The sequence below is a fragment of the Momordica charantia genome (assembly GCF_013281855.1).
Source record: "Momordica charantia cultivar OHB3-1 chromosome 9 unlocalized genomic scaffold, Mcharantia_2.0 BLBB01000009.1, whole genome shotgun sequence".
In the NCBI taxonomy this organism is placed as follows: domain Eukaryota; kingdom Viridiplantae; phylum Streptophyta; class Magnoliopsida; order Cucurbitales; family Cucurbitaceae; genus Momordica; species Momordica charantia.
Genome location: NW_028275167.1, coordinates 29,833,339 through 29,852,726, shown reverse-complemented (window position 1 = coordinate 29,852,726; position 19,388 = coordinate 29,833,339). Strand labels below are relative to the sequence as shown.

The window sequence follows — 19,388 nt, the reverse complement described above, 5'->3', positions numbered from 1 at the left end:
GTAATTACTTTTTTAAAACATTTACTTTTTCAATATTGTCTCCTCATTATATTATATTTGCAGTTTGCTGTAAACTTAATAATGGAGAACAGTTTTAACAAAATAATAATAACAATAATAAAGAACAAAAAATTTTAATTTTCACATAGCTTTTAAAATGTAGCTAAATAGGGGCATAGAAATTATACATTTTTTTAGAAAATATAATTTATACAAAAATTAGCATTCTAAAATTAAGCTAAAAGATGGAATTTTAATTAGATAATTCGTGCTCAGTTACACTTAAATTCACACATTCTTATAACTTATAAATTTGGAGTTAATTTTAAGATAATCACCTTTTAATTTTTGTTGACTTAATTTAAGGCTGTCCATTTATTTGTTATTATACATTTATCAGTTTTTTTTAATAATAAAGAAAATAAAACAATAGCTGTAGCGACTCTTTTTTTTTTTTTTTTCCAAAAGCTTTAGTGATTTATTTCTGAATCATTGGGTGAAGATATTAGTAAACTTTTCACCGAGTAGATTTGAATTTTCATCCTACGATTTGAATTACAATATCTAAAAGAAATTGTAAGAGTAATCATATCTCGAAAAAAAAAGTGATAGTAATAAACATATTACACTAAGGAAAAAAACAAAACAAAAAGAACCAACAAGTCCAGAAATAGAACTCAAAGAACCAATTATGAATGAATTATAATAGAGTAGGAATCAACTAACAATTGTGTAATTTAATCTTAAAAAAAGAAAAACAGAATTACTATTAGCCATTAGTTTGTTACACCATGCCAATTTTAGGGGATTTTGTTATCTTTACTGTATTTTTGGAAACTAAATTTAAATACAAAACAAATTACTTTTTAGAGTAAACTAGGACTTAGAAATCATTGAAATCTACTACCTTTTTAAGGTATTTTTTTTTCCTGATGAGAAAAACTCATTTTAAGATCTCGAGTCAAACCCGGTAAGTACAGATAAATGAGGTCATCAATCCTCTTTTTAGAGTACTTCATATTTTTCATATAACATATAACATATATATTTATAATAATATTATTTATTTATTTAAACTCTTAATTATAATATTTTTCTTATAACATTAAAAATACAAAATAATAATATATATAATTTTTTAAAGAAAAAAAAGCCTTTAAATTTTCTATAAATTTCCCTCTTAACTCGCTAACCTTTTAAACTGGGTTATGAGACACCTTGCATATTATTATCCCTTTTCCTTTTCGTGTAACGTCATTATTCTTTTAATTGCAGACCCATAAATAACAGAAAGAAGAAAATAAATTTGTATTATGTTATAGTTAGGTTTAGGCCTCCCGTATAAACCACTTGTATGCTCAGAATAATCACTCGTCACCGATTAGTCCAGTTGAAATCCGATTTGGGAAACTTTATTGAGTCCCACCTTTTAAAAGATATGCAATCTCTAACCAATCAAACTAAGTTCAGCTTCGTACCAACTGAAACTAAGTACTAACTTAAGTTTCAAAGTATAAGTAACCGAGCATCATACCGGTCCAAGTTCTGTTTGCAGTTCATCAACTCATCTATTAGACTTCATAGTTTACATTTACTTAGTTGAATGGTTGGTCATTTTCCAACTAACATTCTGTAATTGTATTATTCGCCTTATCTTATCTGTAGATCACTTTGATTCACTAACCGAGATGATATTGGATCCAAAATCATGCATCGGTATATTATATGTTTGGTTGTTTTTTTAGACAATTTTGATTTTTGGATTAAAAAATGTCCTGCGACTTGTTACATTGCTATGGAGAAGGGAAATGAAGTTGAAAAATATCCTTGTTTTCTTTTCTCTTATTTTGTTTGGTTGTCATATGTTTGTTTCTTAAACTGTCCATTATATTTAAAACAAAATGTAAGTATCCTAAAAGACAAACATATTTTCAATTTTGGCTGCCTGCCTTTATGCATCAAAAACCTCTCTGCTCCCTAACCCATTATTTTTATTCAAGTTTTTTGTCCTTTAATTTTTTTTTTGTCGGTAACACTAACACTAACACTTACGTTTTTATGGACTTTAATTTTTATGCTTTGAAATGTTAAATTTTAGAATTTTGATCCTAAAATTTATTTGAAATATTGTTTCGATCTTTATTGTTAAATGTCTATAGATCAGTTGATGAAATTTTTTTGGTTATACCACGTGAATATGTGTGCCACGAGTATAAAAATTAATAACTAAAATTTGTGTTTAAACAAAATATGCAAATATTAGTTCGAACTAGATTTTTACAATGAGGTAGATGAGCTAGAGATTAAATATAATAGTTTAATTTTTATAAATATATATATATATAATAGTTTAATGACAAAAATATAGTTTATATGCTTTTTTTTTCCCAAAGGCTTGCTTCCAAATCTTACATCAAACTTTGAACTTTCATGTGTAAGTACTTTATATATAAAGTCTTCTGAATATAATTAAACATCCAAAATGAAATATTTCATTCCAACCACAAAAACACATGTCGAAACCAAACAACAATTTTATCATCTAAAAAAACTAGATCTAAACTCAAGAGTGAAACAACAAATTTATGAAACTTGGATGGTAGGATTGTTTAAAAAAATGTTTAGTTAATGAAATGTTGACTTTAAACTTACTAAAATTTACAATTGGATAAAAAATCATCAACTTATACAACTAAATATAGTTGTCTAACTTGACAAGCTCTGGTATAAGCATTAATCTTTTATTTTTCTAGAAATTTTAAACTAAAAGTCAACTGTCCATGGTAAATCTTAATTGGAGTGTTACATTTCCATGATAAATCTCCATTTGAAAAAGAAAATTGTTAAATTTACTAACAATGTTGAAACTTTGAGGGGGAGTCTTAACAGGGATTTCATGCCTCAAATGAGGCATCCTGCGTTATCCTATCTCATACAGAAAAGTAACACGTTTAAGTAAAAAATATTAATAATTTTTTTAGTAGGTCAAAAATTGAAATAGTCTCTTTTATATATACTTTTAAGGAAAAAAAAAAGACAGCATGCTTACGTCAAAAAGCGAAAAAGAAAAAAAAAAGAGAAAAAGAAAAACTATGAAGAAGATGCCTATTTTTAATTAAGAGTTATGACAAAAGTTACCTCCTATTTCTATACATTGGGCATCCAAAGCTGATGTCTGTTTCTTTATATCCACATATATATTTCATATATTTATTTAATGTCGCCATTAAATTATTTTGGATAATATCCTCAACAAAAATTATTTTGGATAATAATACGTAAAAGTTAATTTCAATCAATAAACTGATTAATGACACAGAGTTTTTTTTTTTTTTTTTTGAGAAATGATTAATGACACAGTTAATTAATCACTTGTTGCTCTCTTTTTTTTTTTTCCTTTTCCGAGTCTCATTAATTAAGGATCTTTTCAATGATTATTTATTTAATTTTAATAAAGCGTTGATGAAAATTTAAGAAATGTGGAGTGGTGGCATCAAAATCACATCTCAGCCGTCACTTTTTTCTTTTTCTTTTTGTTAAAATATTTTAAAGGTCTCGATTGGGCCAAACAATTATTGGCTCGTAAATTGCAATGTAAATTCCAAAAGATATTGAGAAAAATATATAAAGCAAAAAAAAAAAAAAAAAAAGGAGTGCATAAAATGCCATAAATGCACATGCTCCAGTTTAACGGGTACCTAAAAACTAGAAATTCTATTCTGATTTGTTGAGATCGTCTCTTTTCTCCTGCTTTGCGACTCTGAATCTTACTCTTCATCCAACCAACGGGGAGTTTAATGCACCAAAACCCTAATTCCTGTTCCTGAAAAGTGTTTTTTGGTGCGGAATTTCTGTCATTTACTTGATCCTTATGTAATTATTAATTCTTGTGGCTTGCTGCTGATTCGTGTGGTGTGTGCTTTCGCATTTTATGTTTGGATCTATGTCGATTTTGTTTCCTTTTCGGGATCTGGTTTTGGCTCTTTGACTTATAAATGGAAACTTGCGTATCTTGTTTTTTCGTCATTTTGGTTCTTGGTGCTGGGAATTTTGAGAAATGGAGGACGATATAATTTCGAACACTAATGTATGGAATCTGTCGTGAGATTCAATTTTGCTTTTAGTCTATGGAACGGGATCGTTGGGGTTGTCTGTGATGGCAATTCGATGTGATGGATCTTTGACTTGTTTTGCAGGGTTGATCCCACCGGTAACTCTTCGAAACTGAATTTCTTGATCGCGTTGGATTGGTCACATTGAAGTTCTGGGAGAAGATTTTTTTTGCAATTTCGTCTTACGTTGGCTCATAATCAGTTTCTCGGTTTCTGATCCATGATTGCGCATCCAAATATTGTGCCTTCGATCTGAAGTTCTCACTTATGACGGGCTTTTGTACTACCTCTTGTTTCTTCTTCTAACATTCTGATCTGGCGGTACGCTATGTGACATATACGTTCTTAATTGGGAAGGAGCATAAGTAGGTCTTCGATGATTGTTGTGAATGCTCGTCTTCGTACTAATCTGTATGGAAGAATACACGACATCGTAGGTTATGCTTTATGCTCTTCTTCGAGATATAAACCGAAGGCGCTTCCCATTTAGAGTGATTCTGAACTGGATTATTGACGGGACTTCAGAAATATTGGACATGAGAAGCTCCTGGGTCAATAAAATATCTGTAATCTTAGGCTCTAAACCACCATTCAGCTGGCTAATTCTGTGCCTCATCAGCGTGCTTGCGTTAATTGCAGTCCTAGGAACGTCTACTTCAAATGCCTTTGACTCGGTTACTACCACGCCAGTGTCTGACATTTATACTAGTTATAGAAGGCAGAAAGAAAGAGCTGCAATTGATTTGTTCGACTTGAAGTCTCTTTCATTAGGCACTACTCGCCTAAAAGAGTTTGGGCTTTGTGGAAAAGAAAGAGAAAACCATGTTCCATGTTACAACGTCACAGCAAACATGTTGGCTGGATATATAGATGAGCAGGAGTATGATAGGCACTGTGAAGTGTCTAGAGCAGCAGACCGGTGCTTGGTTCGTCCTCCTAAAGACTACAAGATCCCTCTTAGTTGGCCTGCTGGCAGAGATATAATATGGAGTGGAAATGTGAAGATAACAAGAGAACAACTTCTGTCTTCTGGGAGCCCTACCAAAAGGTACTCAACCTCAACTCAACGAGCTTGAATCAAGCATTTAGATTTTTTTTTTTTAAGGATTAAGCATTTAGAACTGAATCAGTTGTTTTCTTTTTGTTTTTGTGGTCATAATTTATTATAAATGACCATTTTAAATTTCTAAATAAACCGACCAGGTTGATGTTACTAGAAGAGAACCAAATTTCTTTCCACTCAGAGGATGGAGATGGAGTCAAAGAGTATTCTTTTCAAATCGCAGAGATGATCGGTCTAGGGAGTGACTCTGAATTTCTTCAAGCTGGTGTAAGCCTTAACCCATCTAAGAAATATAGGCTGTTGTCACCTTTTGTTTTAGTAATTTTGTGTTTTTAATGCCAGCAACATCATGCAGGGAAGCTAGTTAAATGTTTTACTTTAAACTTACCCAAAGGAAAGACATCGTATTAAGTAGTAATTTGTACGCCGTGTTTCTGTCCTATCAATTATTTTTTGCAATTCAGTGCAGTAAACCTTTTTAATGTATCAAGGATTTGATATTTCAATTACAGGTGCGCACGATACTTGATATTGGTTGTGGGTTTGGTAGCTTTGGTGCTCATTTAATATCAATGAATGTAATGGTTATGTGCATTGCAACCTATGAGGCGACTGGCAGCCAAGTTCAGATGGCTCTCGAGAGAGGACTTCCTGCAATGCTTGGCAACTTTAATACAAAACAGCTTCCATATCCATCCTTGTCTTTTGACATGGTTCACTGTGCACAGTGTGGTATCTCTTGGAATGACAAAGGTAACTTGAGAATAATTTAAATGTGTCTTATAATTGTATGGGTATTTTGTAAAAGCCTAGATGCCTTTGGGTGAGTTAGAGACACTTGTTTAAGAGTATCACGATGAAGAGAGAAATAGGATGGGCATTGCTTTCTACACACGTGCTAAAACAATGTGAAGCACTTAGGAACCACAAACAACTAAATGTATGCATATTATTTTCTTGTATCATATGTGAGATTTTTTCAGTACTAGTATAGTTTAATTGACTTGATATTTTCTCTTGTTTTGTTGCTTCATGAATGATGGCAGGTGGGATGTTCCTTATTGAAGCTGACCGGTTACTAAGACCTGGAGGTTATTTTGTTTTAACCACTCCCACAGGCAAGCCAGTTGGAAGTTCACTGTCTACCAAGAGGATAAATATTTTGACACCATTGGAAGAGATGACCCAAAGATTATGTTGGAGTCTTTTGGCTCAGCAATATGAAACTTATATTTGGCAGAAAACTACAGATCCTCAGTGCTATTTGTCTCAGTGAGTGCCAAACTACTCATTTACCTCCTAAATAACCTTCGAGTTAATTTCCTGTTGCGTTGATTTTTGAACTTCAGTCTTCTCCATTCCATGTTATAATGTACAATTTGTTGATTGCACTTGCTGCTTTACTGTCGTTGTTGGTAATTGTTGTATAAAAATTTAGTAATGCTTCGATTGCTTTCTTCTTTTTAGCAAGCAGGAAGTGTTACCACTTTGTAAAGAAGGGCATGATACTCCATCATATTATCAACATCTGGTACCATGCTTAAGTAGTACTACCAGCAAGCGATGGATTCCAATCCAGAACAGGTCTTCTGGTTCCCATTTGAGTTCAGCTGAACTTGAAGTTCATGGAAAGTATTCTTCCATTATAGTTCTCTCTCTCTCTCTCTCTCTATATATATATATATATATTGTTTTTTGGCATGTAAATTTGTAGTTTATACCAAATTTGTTATCATGAAACAACTCCATCTTTGACTGAGAGCCATGGAACATATTTGTGTTAATAATGGAACCTTTTTATCTTCTGTTCTTTTCGTGTTATATTGATCTGTACAGTTGGCACTGGAACTTAGCCTGCACTTCATGCTGCTATTGATTCTTTTCCTGTGTCCATATCTGCAGGAGTTCGATCTGCAGACTACTCTGATGACTTACAAATTTGGCGATCGGCTTTGAAAAACTATTGGTCCTTACTAACGCCTTTAATTTTCTCTGACCATCCAAAGAGGCCTGGTGATGAAGATCCACTACCTCCATTTAACATGATTCGAAATGTGATGGACATGAATGCCCACTATGGGGGTCTAAATGCTGCATTTGTGGAGGAGAAGAAAACAGTTTGGGTCATGAACGTTGTGCCTGTTGATTCTCGCAATACGCTTCCGCTCATACTTGATCAAGGTTTTGCTGGTGTTCTGCATGATTGGTATGGGGGTCTAACTTTCAGTATTCATAAAAAATCTCTATTTAAAAGAGCAGATTGCGTACTTTCTGGTCCAGATGATTTATGCCAAGTTATGGAATTGAAAACATCTTGGTGTTTGTTATTTTGCACAACACTCACCTTTTTCTTAAAAGAACAAATATTCAACTTTTTATCGATGTTACATGTTGTGCTTATAGCTTTCAGTTATGGAAGCTCAATGTTAGTTCTTGCTTTTATAATTCTTTTACTTTGCATAATTTTGTGCTTATAGCTTTCAGTTATGGAAGCTCAATGTTAGTTCTTGCTTTATAATTCTTTTACTTTGCATTATTTAAAAAATTAAAATCGAGAAGCAATAAGTATCTGAATCATTACCATGCCAAAATAATAATAAACGGCATGATGTAACTGTTTCTCTGGTTCTTACTCCCACCCCGAAAATATACGGACACTTTGAATGAGATTTAATGTCCCGTCTGTTTGTAGGTGCGAACCTTTCCCTACTTATCCACGAACATACGATTTGCTCCATGCAAATGAGCTCCTCTCACAGCTGTCTTCAAGTAGGTGCGGCATGATCGAATTATTACTGGAGATGGATCGTATACTGCGCCCTGAGGTACTAGTCCTCCATACTTGGTCCACACAATCAAGCAGGTCCTTTTTTCCCCTTGTTGCAACTGCAAATATTGGATCATTTTGACTGTTGTTTTTCAGGGATGGGTTATCCTGCACGACAAAGTTGGACCGATAGAGAAGGCACGGATGCTTGCTACACAGATTCGTTGGGAGGCAAGGGTGATTGACATCCAGAATGGCAGTGACCAGCGACTCCTTGTTTGCCAGAAACCTTTCGTGAAAAAATGACCGATTTGTTGTGTGGGATCTCACAACGGGAATGTGTACAGTTGTTTTGCTATGGTAATTCCTCTATGCCTGCTGAAATATTTGCCATGAGATCTGCAGTTTCTGTTCTCATGTTTTTGTTGGCATTTTAGTAAGACTCCAAAACCCAAGATTTAAATGATTAAAACACAAACACTAGATGGTTGCAAACACTGTTTTAGTTGTTTAAGGCTAGCTGAAGCAGATTCCTTCCTGATATATAGTTTATTTTCAGCAATGGAAGCCACAGTAAGAAAAAGAATGTAGTAGCTCTTTCTCCATTGTCTGTGTTCTTCATTGTTGCTAATAGGTACTCAAGTCTAGGAATTTGATTCAGCAATTTTGCTCTTTTTTCTCACTAGATGCTAAGATTTACTCCAAAAGCAAGTATTGTTTGTTTCTCAAATGAGATAAGAAATGGTTTCTTCAGAAACGAAGCTGAATTTGTTTTATTGGTTGGTTATCACAGGGTAATAGGGAGTTCATATAATCATGATGAGCCTGATGGATCCAATCCGACGATGTCCATGACTAGAAATTGAGGCACGTGTGGAATCTTTAGATTTTGAGATTTTTCGCAGAAATAGCTGCAATTCATTTTTGCCACAGTCTATTCTTAGAAATTCATTTATCCCCCTCTCCTCACCCCCCCTTCTGGCTTTAATCCTTAAAATATCTTCATTATTTTGATACTGAGAGACCATGTTATTTCTATTGAACCATGATTTTCTTTTTCCTTTTTCTTTTGGGAAAGAATGTCAAATTGCCACGAAATTTAAGGGCAATTTTCTCTTCCTCTCAACCAAAAACTGTGGTAACTGGTAAAGATGTCAACATTGTTCCTGATTGTCCTTTTTTTTCCTTTTTTTCCCTTTCATAAGTTGAATGTTTGAAAATAGGAAAAAACAATATTCATTATATGAATGAGAATATCAAATTTCATACTATGGATGCAATATGAAGTGTTCAAGACATGAATTCATGCTTTGTTGGACAAAATATTACAACATGCCTACATGAATGTGCATTTCAAATTCTCCTGCCAACATGAGCATAGCGATTAAGGTATCTATTTTTTCTTAAGTTCGGAGGTTCAAAAATTCTCCCTCTTACATTTATTGTATTTAAGAGAAAAGATAAGTTTTCACCCTAATTAGAAGTATGATTTATTTACTAAGTTAAAAATGTTGTTTGAATGTAATATTAAAGAAGAAGAAAAAAGTGTACTTTGTAATTTGAGTTGGTTAAATGGATGAACATAAACACTTTGATTTAATTTGTAAGCAATGAGGTGCCAAAGATGGTAGATTTCTTTTCTCATAGTTTTCTAGAAATATATAATCATAAAGTTAAATTATAAATATAATTCATAAATTTTAATGTTGGATCTAGTTTGTAAAATTAAAATTTTTTTATCATGTCCCCCTTCTTTCTCTAAAGGTTAGAGGTTGAATTTTTCGGAGAAAAAAATAGAGGTGATTTTATACCTGATCCCTATTTATAACCGTTATATTTCCTCATTTTAGGAAAAAGAAAGAAATTTCAAATAATACTTTTTTTTAGTACCATTTCAAACAATACTTTGAACAACTATATAAATATATTTTGTATGAATTATTGACCGTACAATATTTTCCTTTAAAAAGATAAAACAGTGCACAGCAAATTTGGGATATGAAAATCTTTGCCATTATTGGATACAGCAAACGCATATTCAAGTGTGTCGATGATATGACAAATAATTTAAAAGAGAATGCCAGAAAAATTGGAGATGCAGGGTATCGAACCCTGTACCTCTCGCATGCAAAGCGAGCGCTCTACCATTTGAGCTACATCCCCTTTGAAAATTGAAAGGCATATTGGTTGTATATATTCTATTGTAAGTTACGTACTGAATTCCCACTTTCCTTTAACAATATTTTTTTTTAGTACATTCCTTTAACGATCTTAATAATTAATCAATTTACAAATCTCATTTATATCGTTTTCATCTGAGGTTCTTAAGTACTCCTGGCACTTTTTTTTCTGTATTTTTTTACTGACTTTAATTTAGCTCAGTTAATTAAGACATCTAATTTTAAAAATGAGTTCGAATCTCCATTTACGTTTATTACCTTAAAATATAAAATATGAATTTTTTGATCATATATTACATTTTGTATTTGTGATATAATATTAAAAAATATATATAAGATTTTTATAATGATTTTTTTGAATAATCATTTTAAAGTCAGTTATCTTAAAAGTGATTGATTAGGAATCATTCGTGTGGGCCTTGGTCTTGACTTACCTCACACCAAGTTTATAAACTTAATACTGAGTTAATGCTTATAAACCAACTTCCCAAAGGTTATTCTTCCGATGTGGGACAACAAAAAGTTTTAATATTTGTCATTCCCAACATATCAAACACACCAAAATTTGATCCTATCTAACCTATCCTTTTTTACCTTTTTTTTTTCCTTCAAATTTTTGTTATATATTAGGAAAATAAAGAGAATATATAATTTTGAAAATTAAGATTGAAAAAGAGAGGGAAAAAAAAAGAAAAAAGAAAAAAATGGTATCGCCGAAAGCAGATATATCACATCCAGGCACGAAAGAGACGAGAGAGACCGTCCAATCGGATCGCCCGATTTGAACAAATCCAACTAACACGACGTCGTATAACACCCCACCAGCACACAACAGCCAAACACGATTTGCGCGCTTTTCACTTTGAGAAATTCCCCTTATACCCCTACACGGACGGCCCAGATCCGATCTTGCCCCTCCCCCGCGTCATTCGTCAACCTCTCCCCTATTTTTATATTCCTCTAAATTGCGATCAATCTCTCTTCCTTTTCACATTCTTCTTCTTCTTCTTCCGCCCGCGTTTCTCAGTTCTCCATTTCTCTGTAGCTCCGGTGAACCCTACGATGTCCTCCGCCGAGAAGGAAAGAGAGACCCAGGTCTACATGGCCAAGCTCGCCGAACAGGCCGAACGCTACGACGGTACGTACGCCTTCCCTTCTTCCTTCTTCATCCTGCCATTTCGGTTTCGATCTCAACTTCCTCTGCATTCTACTTTTGAACTCAAAATGTCGCTTGATTTCTGCGAAATGCCGTCGTGTATGTGTGAAATAGTCTGCTTCCGTTATCGCGATTAGATTGCGTTACTACTCCTTACTTTCTTAGATTGGATGCACGTGTGATTTATCCGTAATTAGAGATTGATATGAGAATTCCTGTTGTTGATTATAGGATAGGAATAAGGTAGGAACTGAATTATTGAGTGTTTCGGATTATATGGACGGATGGCGTTTATGAATGTGAATGGCTTATCGTTGTTAGCTGTCTCACTTTCCAATTTATTGGTTGTTTTTTAGCTTGAATTTGGAATGGAGTTCGTATTTTTCATGTCCAGGTCTTAAATATTTCACATCACCATGTAAGCGGTGTCTTGTAATTCAAATGTAATATAAGTCCACCGTTTCATCCGATGATGAAGGAAGCTGTTCATATTTTATCAATTCTTGAAAATATACGGTGCGATAAAGTTTTATGTATTTTTTTGTATTCTAATGTCACAGAAATGGTGGAGTGTATGAAGAGGGTTGCTAAACTAGATGTTGAGCTAACCGTCGAGGAAAGAAACTTGCTTTCTGTGGGATACAAAAATGTTATAGGTGCTAGGCGAGCCTCTTGGCGCATCATGTCTTCGATTGAACAGAAGGAAGAGTCCAAAAGCAATGAGAATAACGTTAAACTTATTAAGGGTTACCGTCAGAAGGTGGAGGAGGAGCTTTCCAAGATCTGCATCGATATTCTGAGTATTATTGACAAGCATCTCATCCCATCTTCAACCTCTTCAGAAGCATCAGTTTTCTATTATAAGATGTGAGTTCTATGCGAGTCATTCATTTCAACCAATATTTTTTCTGCTTAATGACCGTTTGAGATGAGATCTCTAATAATACATTATGGCATGGATGATTCTAGGAAAGGTGATTATTATCGATATCTTGCCGAGTTCAAAACAGATCAAGATAGAAAGGAGGCAGCTGATCAGTCATTGAAGGGATACGAGGCATGTTTATTTCTATAACTTTCATTTACAAGAATTGATTGATTTGATTTTTAGTCGTCAACTATCTTACTCGATGTGCTCTTTTCCGAATTCATGATAGACTGCTTCAAGTACTGCAAATACTGAACTCCCATCAACCCACCCGATCCGTCTTGGCCTTGCTCTCAACTTTTCTGTCTTCTACTATGAGATTATGAACTCTCCTGAAAGGTAAAAGTAGCTTTTTTCTTGAATTAAGTCCATGCCAATGACTAGTTGACTAACTTATTCCAATTCTTTCAGGGCTTGCCACTTGGCTAAACAAGCTTTTGACGAGGCAATTGCAGAGTTAGATACGTTGAGTGAGGAATCATACAAGGACAGTACCCTCATAATGCAGTTGCTGAGAGACAATCTCACTCTCTGGACATCTGATTTACCAGAAGATGGAGGTATTTTTTAGCTGAGTCTAGATATAAACCAGTTTTTGTGCTTGCTGGAAAACACATGGTTTACACAATCCCCTGCCCACTAGTGCTTGTTAATCATCAAATGCTGGAATTATGCTCCCATTTAGATGAAATATGCTAATTTTATGCTTGACTTACTTTGTAATGCTTTTATGTAGGTGAAGAGAACTTCAAAGGTGAAGATTCCAAACCCGCCGCACCAGCCCCCGAGGTAAAATGAGATAGCCCCCTCACGCAGCGATCGGACGGGACATCACCTTTACTCACCATGATGGACTATGGACCCAAACAATGGTGGCTTTCGATTATATTAGCTACTTCTTGATTCAACCAAAACCAGAGAGATTAATTAGAATCGATTTATTGAAATCTTTGTTTCCCCAGTTTTAGTTTCACGGCATTGGGTTGAACTTTTAAAGTATTAATTTGTCATTTCCTCGTTCGTCCCCTCCCCCCCTCTTTTCTTTCTTTGTGGGAATTTTCAAGTGTAAACTACGTTGATCGAATTTGGGAAAAAATGGATGGTTTAGATTTTTATGGCATTGATGGAGTGCTGTGCTAGACACCTCTTTACGATGTCAAATGCTTGCACATGGGCTTTGATTGTAGGGTGCCATTATTGTCTGTAATGTAATTTAGTACATCTATCTCAAATAATGCGTTAGGCTATTATTGGGAGAGGACAATTTGCTGTTAAAGTCATAAACTTGAGATGCTTTCTTCAAGTTCAATTTGCTGGTGGCAGTAGCTAAGGCTCGATTATTTTCTTGACAGCTAGCTCAGAGACTGGGTTTCATTGGTGCAAATTAGCATAATAATAGCCAACCACAAATATGGAAGTATTGATAAATTGAAAATTTATTAACTAGTTAGTACCATAAAGAAAAAGCAACTTCTATTAACTAGTCGGGCCATAAAGAAAAAGCAACGATTATTTCCTCTGAGAGGCTTTTATAAGCTTACAGTGTAAATGCTCCTTTGACCGTTTTTTATGCTATAATTTTTTTTGGTTACTTGGCATAAATGTTCTCCTGCTTCTTTACTATAGCTTTTCTTCTCTCATATCCAATTGGAGAAGTTTTTTTGTAACTCTCTAAGAAGGGATTTTTCTAAAAAAAAAGTTTACCGGGAATATTTATACAAAAATCTATGAAACTCGTTGACATTATCTGTTCTAATAAAATAAAACACATTTCTCTCCGATCAAAATGTTGTGAGTTTAAAATCCCACTTTTGCATGTTGTATTAAAAAAAAAAAAGTGTAGGAGTCCTTGAGTAGAGGTGGTTAAAGATTCTTCTTTGTTTTCCGACTCTGTAAGCTAATTTGAATACTAAAACCCCAGTGGGGGGCTCACAAGAGTTTACGGCCCTTCTAGGTATAGGCAAGAGAAAGGCCAAGTGAAACAAGTTGATGGGAAGTTTACATGCTTCATGAAAATACCACGTGTTGAAAATTGGATGGATTCATTATTTTACTTTTCATGGCTTAGAGATGTTTTATAAGCCCAGAGTTCTGCTCTACCCTTTGGTTTGTTGTGTCTGATCGGTAGCCTATTTTGTCAAATATGTGTGGTTTGAGAGTGGACCTTCCTCTTGGAGGGATTAGTCAGGTGGAAGGTGTCTGTGAGGGAAGGGTTCAAGTTTATGATATTGAATAATATCAAACCTAAGCTCCAAGAGTGAAATGGGAACATCTTTCGTTCCTAGACGACCGGGAATGTGAAGGAAGGCTCTCCTTTGTTGATACTTGATAGAAAAAAAGATTGGGTGTGAAGCGTGAGTTTCTATGAAACAAAAAACTTTATTGAGAAAAAAAATTAAGGAAAAGCCAAAGGAGCCAAACAACTAGCTATACAAAAAATGGCTCCGATCCAAAGTAATAAGACCTAACGGATAAGAGTGTGAAGTGTGAGTTGGAGCTTCTGTTGCAAAGCAAGGAGGTTAGTTGATGCCAAAAGTAGAAATTGAAATGGGCCAAGAGCTTGTAATATTGCCTTTTTCTATAGGATAATGTAGGGGAAAGTCTCTAATTTTTCTCTTTGAACGCTCCAACTAGGGAGCCAGGTCTGATTATCTTCATCGGCAACTTATAACAGGGTTGAGTAAGGAGTGGTTTTGAGGGATACCTGAAAGGTGCAATCAACAGGGTTCCGTTTAGTCTCGTTGGGGATAAGAGTTTTCGTTGCCGTTCTTATCAAAGTAATTGGGAGGTTGTGAAAGGATTAGCCATTTAAAGCCTTCTAAGGATTACTTGAGAGGAGTGCCATTGATTCATGAATTAATAAAACCTTTATTTGCCTTCTAGCCTTCTCCCAAAGAAGTCTGAGGTAGCCCGTGAGAAGGATTTTAGGTAAATTAGTTTGTAGCTGACCTCTATATGACTCTTTCTAAAACGTTAACCGAGAGATTTAGGCAGTGGTTCCTTTATAGTGTCCCATTGCCAAGGAGCTCTGTTGCACGGAGACAAATTGTCGATAAAATACTGATTGTTAACCATGATCTTGAGGACAATCAACTTCATAAACAAGGTGAGTTATCTGCAAAATTGATTTTTTGAGAAAGTAAAGATCATATAGGACTAGGAGTTACTTGACAAGATCCTTTGGGGAAAATGGCATCCTTGTACATGTAATTGTTCGAGATTAGTTGACTTATTTTCCTTGTCAATTGTAAATCGAGGGGTTAAATCCTCAGTCCTCGCTACCAAATGGAATTAGGTTATGGATACTCTCAGCAGAAAGTTTCAGAGGAAGTGAAAACTACGATAAGTTATTATGAAGGCTTTAGGATAAGTAAGGATTAGGTGCATCTTACTCTTTAGACCTTAAAACTCTGGGTATGCAGTTGCCAAACTGCTTGTAAATTATCGGGTTCCTCCCTTGATCATAAACTGAAAAGCCTTTCCTTTTGGGATTTAGTCTAGGAAAAGATACAGAAGACCTTCTAAAGGTTAATCAATGTTTAGGATTCCTTTTTTTTTTAATCCCTACATTGAAGGCTAGAAAGATTGAGAGTCTAATGGGAGACTTTTTAAGAGAGGATTTTGAGGAAGGTAGGTCTCATCGGGTGGATTGAAGTGACATTTCGTAAGGTACAAACCGAGTGGATCTTTATGTTGGAAACCTGGTTGAAAAGAATAGTTCCCTCTAGCTAAGTGGCTCTGCTATTTACTTTGTAGCAAGTCTCCATGGCATAAGGCAATTGTGAGTGTATACACAGGTTAAAAGCTTACTAGTGGAACTCCAATGTTGTTATTACTAATACTCCAAGAAATTCACGGGGAAGTATCTTCAATAATCAAATTTGGTCAAATAGCTCGTCTCTTTCTCTGTGGGATGGGACTCGTGTTCGGTTACAGGAGAATCATTGGACTAAAAGTTGTCCTTTGCCTACTTACTTTTCTACGCATTTATTATTTGTCTGCATGCACTAATGCACCCATTGGTGCTTTGTTCTCCTCTCGTTTGAGTTCCTTCGTTCTCTTAATGATGGGGAGTTCTATGAGGCAGCCTCCTTGATGGATATACTTCCTGGTTCACTTTATAGTCACGAAAGAAGTGGTTGTCACAATTGAACTCTTATCCTTCTAGGGTTTTCCCTCCAATTCTCTATTGAATTACAGGAAATAAAATGATTTACTTGACATATGAAAGTGTAGGTGGTACATATTGATAAATCTATCTCGTGCTAGACAGACTTCAGGCAGCATCAGCACAAAAACGAAAGAAATGTCAACTCCTAAATTGGAAAGCATGTTAATAGAAGTATGGCATGTCAGAAAGAGTAAAGCTAGCATCAGCATGAATACAAAAAATGGTTAGCTCAATTGAGTATAATTGCCTCGTGTATGGACACTAAAGTATTCATTCTTGTAAAGGGAAATAATATTGAATTATACTAACCAGCAAAAGCTTCTATATTGACATTTACAGAACAAAAAGGGGAAGAACGTAGATAAAAATTAATAAAACTACTGTATACCAGGTAGCGTTAAGGTACTAATCCATTTGAATAATCTCTTAAGATTCTTCTTTGACAAAAAAGGTTTGTGGTAAGCAAAAATCTTCCTCGTGATTCAGAATTTCCATCTCCTCCTCATCTGGCTTCTGAAATACAGTGTGATGGTAAGAAAAGCAATATTAGCACATATATCCCATCAGTTATCAAAAGGACAACCAAAAAATAGTGGATTAAAAAAAATTACTCACCCCTCGTTATTAGTTCTAACTCTTCAAAAAATCAAATTTTAATATGTAAATGTGATAAAGTTCAAGACATATTTTCTAATCAAGCTGGAATCGACATCTTCTTCAAAAGAAAGTGAATATAATGTATATCAGGTCAGAGCTCTACTTATGATGTTCCCAAACATGTCACAAATTCATTGCCTTCCAGAATAAATATGATAACTAGGAACTAGTAAATTGTTCTTTCAAAAATAGTGAATGTAGAAAAAGTGAATTTTCTCACTTATATATATTTATGCTATTTAGTTTATCCTCCTTTTCAGATAAAATGAAGCAAACAGCCGGACAAAACCAAGAGGAAAAAAAAGAGGAGGCATTAGTGATTCTTTTTACCAGCATTTCCAAGTTATAGAAACGATCCAACAACTGTAGAACCTCATCAGAAGAGAACTGCCGATCAAAGCTGTGACAAGAAGATAGTAAACTAATAGAGTACAAAAAAGAGACTATAGAAGCCACCGTAATTTATAGTCAAAGCTAAGTAAAAGAAACTAAAGAAGGTGGTACATGGAGCAGAGGAAACCTTCTTCGAAGAAATTCCATCAACCCAAAGAGGACAAAATGACGATGTATGCCTGTATGAAAAAGAATGAAACTAAAAATTGTTAGAGCTCAAGCTGTATCAAATTAGACACTTGCATCATCTTGGGCCAGCATATAAAAGGCATTTCGAAAAATATAAAATACAACTTCTTTATAGTTCTTTGACAGTAGGCTGGTATATAGAAGGGGAAAAAAAGCACCCATACACGAGATGCAGTCATCTGGAATTCTTCGCAAGTCTAAGACTGAGTATCAGAGAAGGATGAGAATTGACTGCTTAAATTCTCCATAGTGGCATAAGATTACAAAAATTTTATCGTTTTTAGCATATTCACTTCATAAATATTTCCTCCCTTTTCTTAACCGGTAGAAGCCTTAGTTAGGTGAATAACAGAATGACATTCCCAAATTTATTTTTCGCTCAGTACTCTCTTCCAGCTATTCCTCGTAGCCATAAGAAATGTCTGCACCATTCGTAATTTCAGGTCCTCCATAACACTAATCATCAAAAAAACGCAAAATGATAATAATACTAATAAATTCGACCATTACCACTGAATACAGAAATAGTAAATAGGTTAACTTCTCACTCATTGATTAAAATTAAGGATTCAGCGAGATGATGGTGAGGATAAACAGACTCGAAAACCGATGAAGTACTCACGTCTTGATATTAGAGTCAATTAGAAACCAGATAGAATAGTCAATGCAAACTTGCCTTGTAGTTTGATTGGTGGATAAATTTCAAGAGCTTCCAACAATTTTACTTCCAATTCAACCTGTGGTTGCTCCTAACCACAACATACAAAAGAAAAAAGAACAAAATCAAACTCCTACGATTACAAAACAATGTCTGAAAAGAGGAAGAGAGAGAGATACCTTGGGAAGAGATGAAGCGGAGGACGGTGGAGCTTTGCATGGAGAGTGTACAGACATGCCGTCTTGCTCTTCCTCTCTCCCTTTGCCGCCGCTTTCCATGTATATAAAATATCAATCGGGAAATATGCTGTGTGTCGAAGAGCAATGGTTTTGCGAGAGTTTTTAGTTTCTTCTGTTTCTTCTTCTTCTTTTTTTCTTTTTCCCTTTTTCTTTTTTTTCTTCTTTTTCCCTCCAGATTGAACCGAATTTTGTAATTAAAAATTTTCCCGTGATTTCTGGGTTAGGGTTTTGGCTGTTTGATCCGCGGGAACGGGAACCTCGACGATGAAACTTGTTTGCGGTTTGTTTCTTCAGATACTTTGGGCCGGCCCAACATGCTCCACGTTCATTTTGAAGATCGTGGGCTTCTTCTTTAGGGTTTCGGCCCATTGATTTCTTGCATAATTTACCAAGTGTACTCCTCCCCCTTGAAATCCGAGATTCAAAACATCCACAAACTATATATATAAAAAAAATAATTTCAAATTTTTGAAATATGAGTGAAGTGGCCATGTGATCATTTTCAATTAATAAATGACCATTATTTTGGCTTGCGTTATCTATGATTTTATCATTTATCATGGATAATTGGTTTACTATAATTAATTATTGGATGGTATAATTCTAAGTACTCAATTATTTTTAAATTCGGTACTAATTGATGCATTGGATTTAATTAAAAGTTATAAATGCAGCTTTTTGTCATTTGATGACCATTTCAAGAGAAGGCTTAACATCCTTCATTCGATGGAGGGATTATTGGGAGCACAAACCATGTTCCAACTCGTTGCGAAAGAGATTTTTTTTTTAATATAATATGTGAGAGTAGAGATTTAAACCGTATAACATTTTGGTCTTTAATCACTTGAAATATGCTCAAGTTAATTGAATTGGAG

At 34.6% G+C, this 19,388-nt stretch overlaps 3 protein-coding genes and 1 non-coding gene across 4 annotated transcripts; 2 read left to right on the top strand and 2 right to left on the bottom strand.

Moving 5' to 3' along the window:
* The first annotated feature begins 3,679 nt into the window (after nucleotides 1-3,679).
* On the top strand, nucleotides 3,680-9,222 carry LOC111017568 (putative methyltransferase PMT5). The gene is made up of 10 exons (XM_088117915.1): nucleotides 3,680-3,840; nucleotides 4,197-5,160; nucleotides 5,316-5,442; nucleotides 5,688-5,928; nucleotides 6,222-6,447; nucleotides 6,643-6,805; nucleotides 7,080-7,381; nucleotides 7,868-8,000; nucleotides 8,099-8,302; nucleotides 8,736-9,222. The coding sequence occupies exons 2-9, from the start codon at nucleotides 4,553-4,555 to the stop codon at nucleotides 8,246-8,248; spliced, it is 1,950 nt and encodes a 649-aa protein (XP_087974041.1). The 5' UTR covers nucleotides 3,680-3,840; nucleotides 4,197-4,552; the 3' UTR covers nucleotides 8,249-8,302; nucleotides 8,736-9,222.
* An 810-nt stretch (nucleotides 9,223-10,032) lies between these two features.
* TRNAA-UGC (transfer RNA alanine (anticodon UGC)) lies at nucleotides 10,033-10,105 on the bottom strand. The gene has a single exon. It is a non-coding gene; the product is annotated as a tRNA-Ala (tRNA).
* Nucleotides 10,106-11,091: 986 nt separating this feature from the next.
* Nucleotides 11,092-13,509, top strand: LOC111017605 (14-3-3-like protein GF14 iota). The gene is made up of 6 exons (XM_022293422.2): nucleotides 11,092-11,260; nucleotides 11,839-12,145; nucleotides 12,248-12,335; nucleotides 12,436-12,545; nucleotides 12,618-12,766; nucleotides 12,943-13,509. Exons 1-6 carry the CDS (start codon nucleotides 11,185-11,187, stop codon nucleotides 13,002-13,004), a joined length of 792 nt encoding a protein of 263 aa, XP_022149114.1. The 5' UTR covers nucleotides 11,092-11,184; the 3' UTR covers nucleotides 13,005-13,509.
* Nucleotides 13,510-16,585: 3,076 nt separating this feature from the next.
* LOC111017530 (chromatin modification-like protein) lies at nucleotides 16,586-18,765 on the bottom strand. Its single transcript, XM_022293313.2, has 5 exons — nucleotides 18,454-18,765; nucleotides 18,293-18,365; nucleotides 17,555-17,606; nucleotides 17,365-17,434; nucleotides 16,586-16,890 (listed from the first exon to the last, which is right to left on the bottom strand). Exons 1-5 carry the CDS (start codon nucleotides 18,550-18,552, stop codon nucleotides 16,804-16,806), a joined length of 381 nt encoding a protein of 126 aa, XP_022149005.1. The 5' UTR covers nucleotides 18,553-18,765; the 3' UTR covers nucleotides 16,586-16,803.
* Between the last annotated feature and the right edge of the window lie 623 nt (nucleotides 18,766-19,388).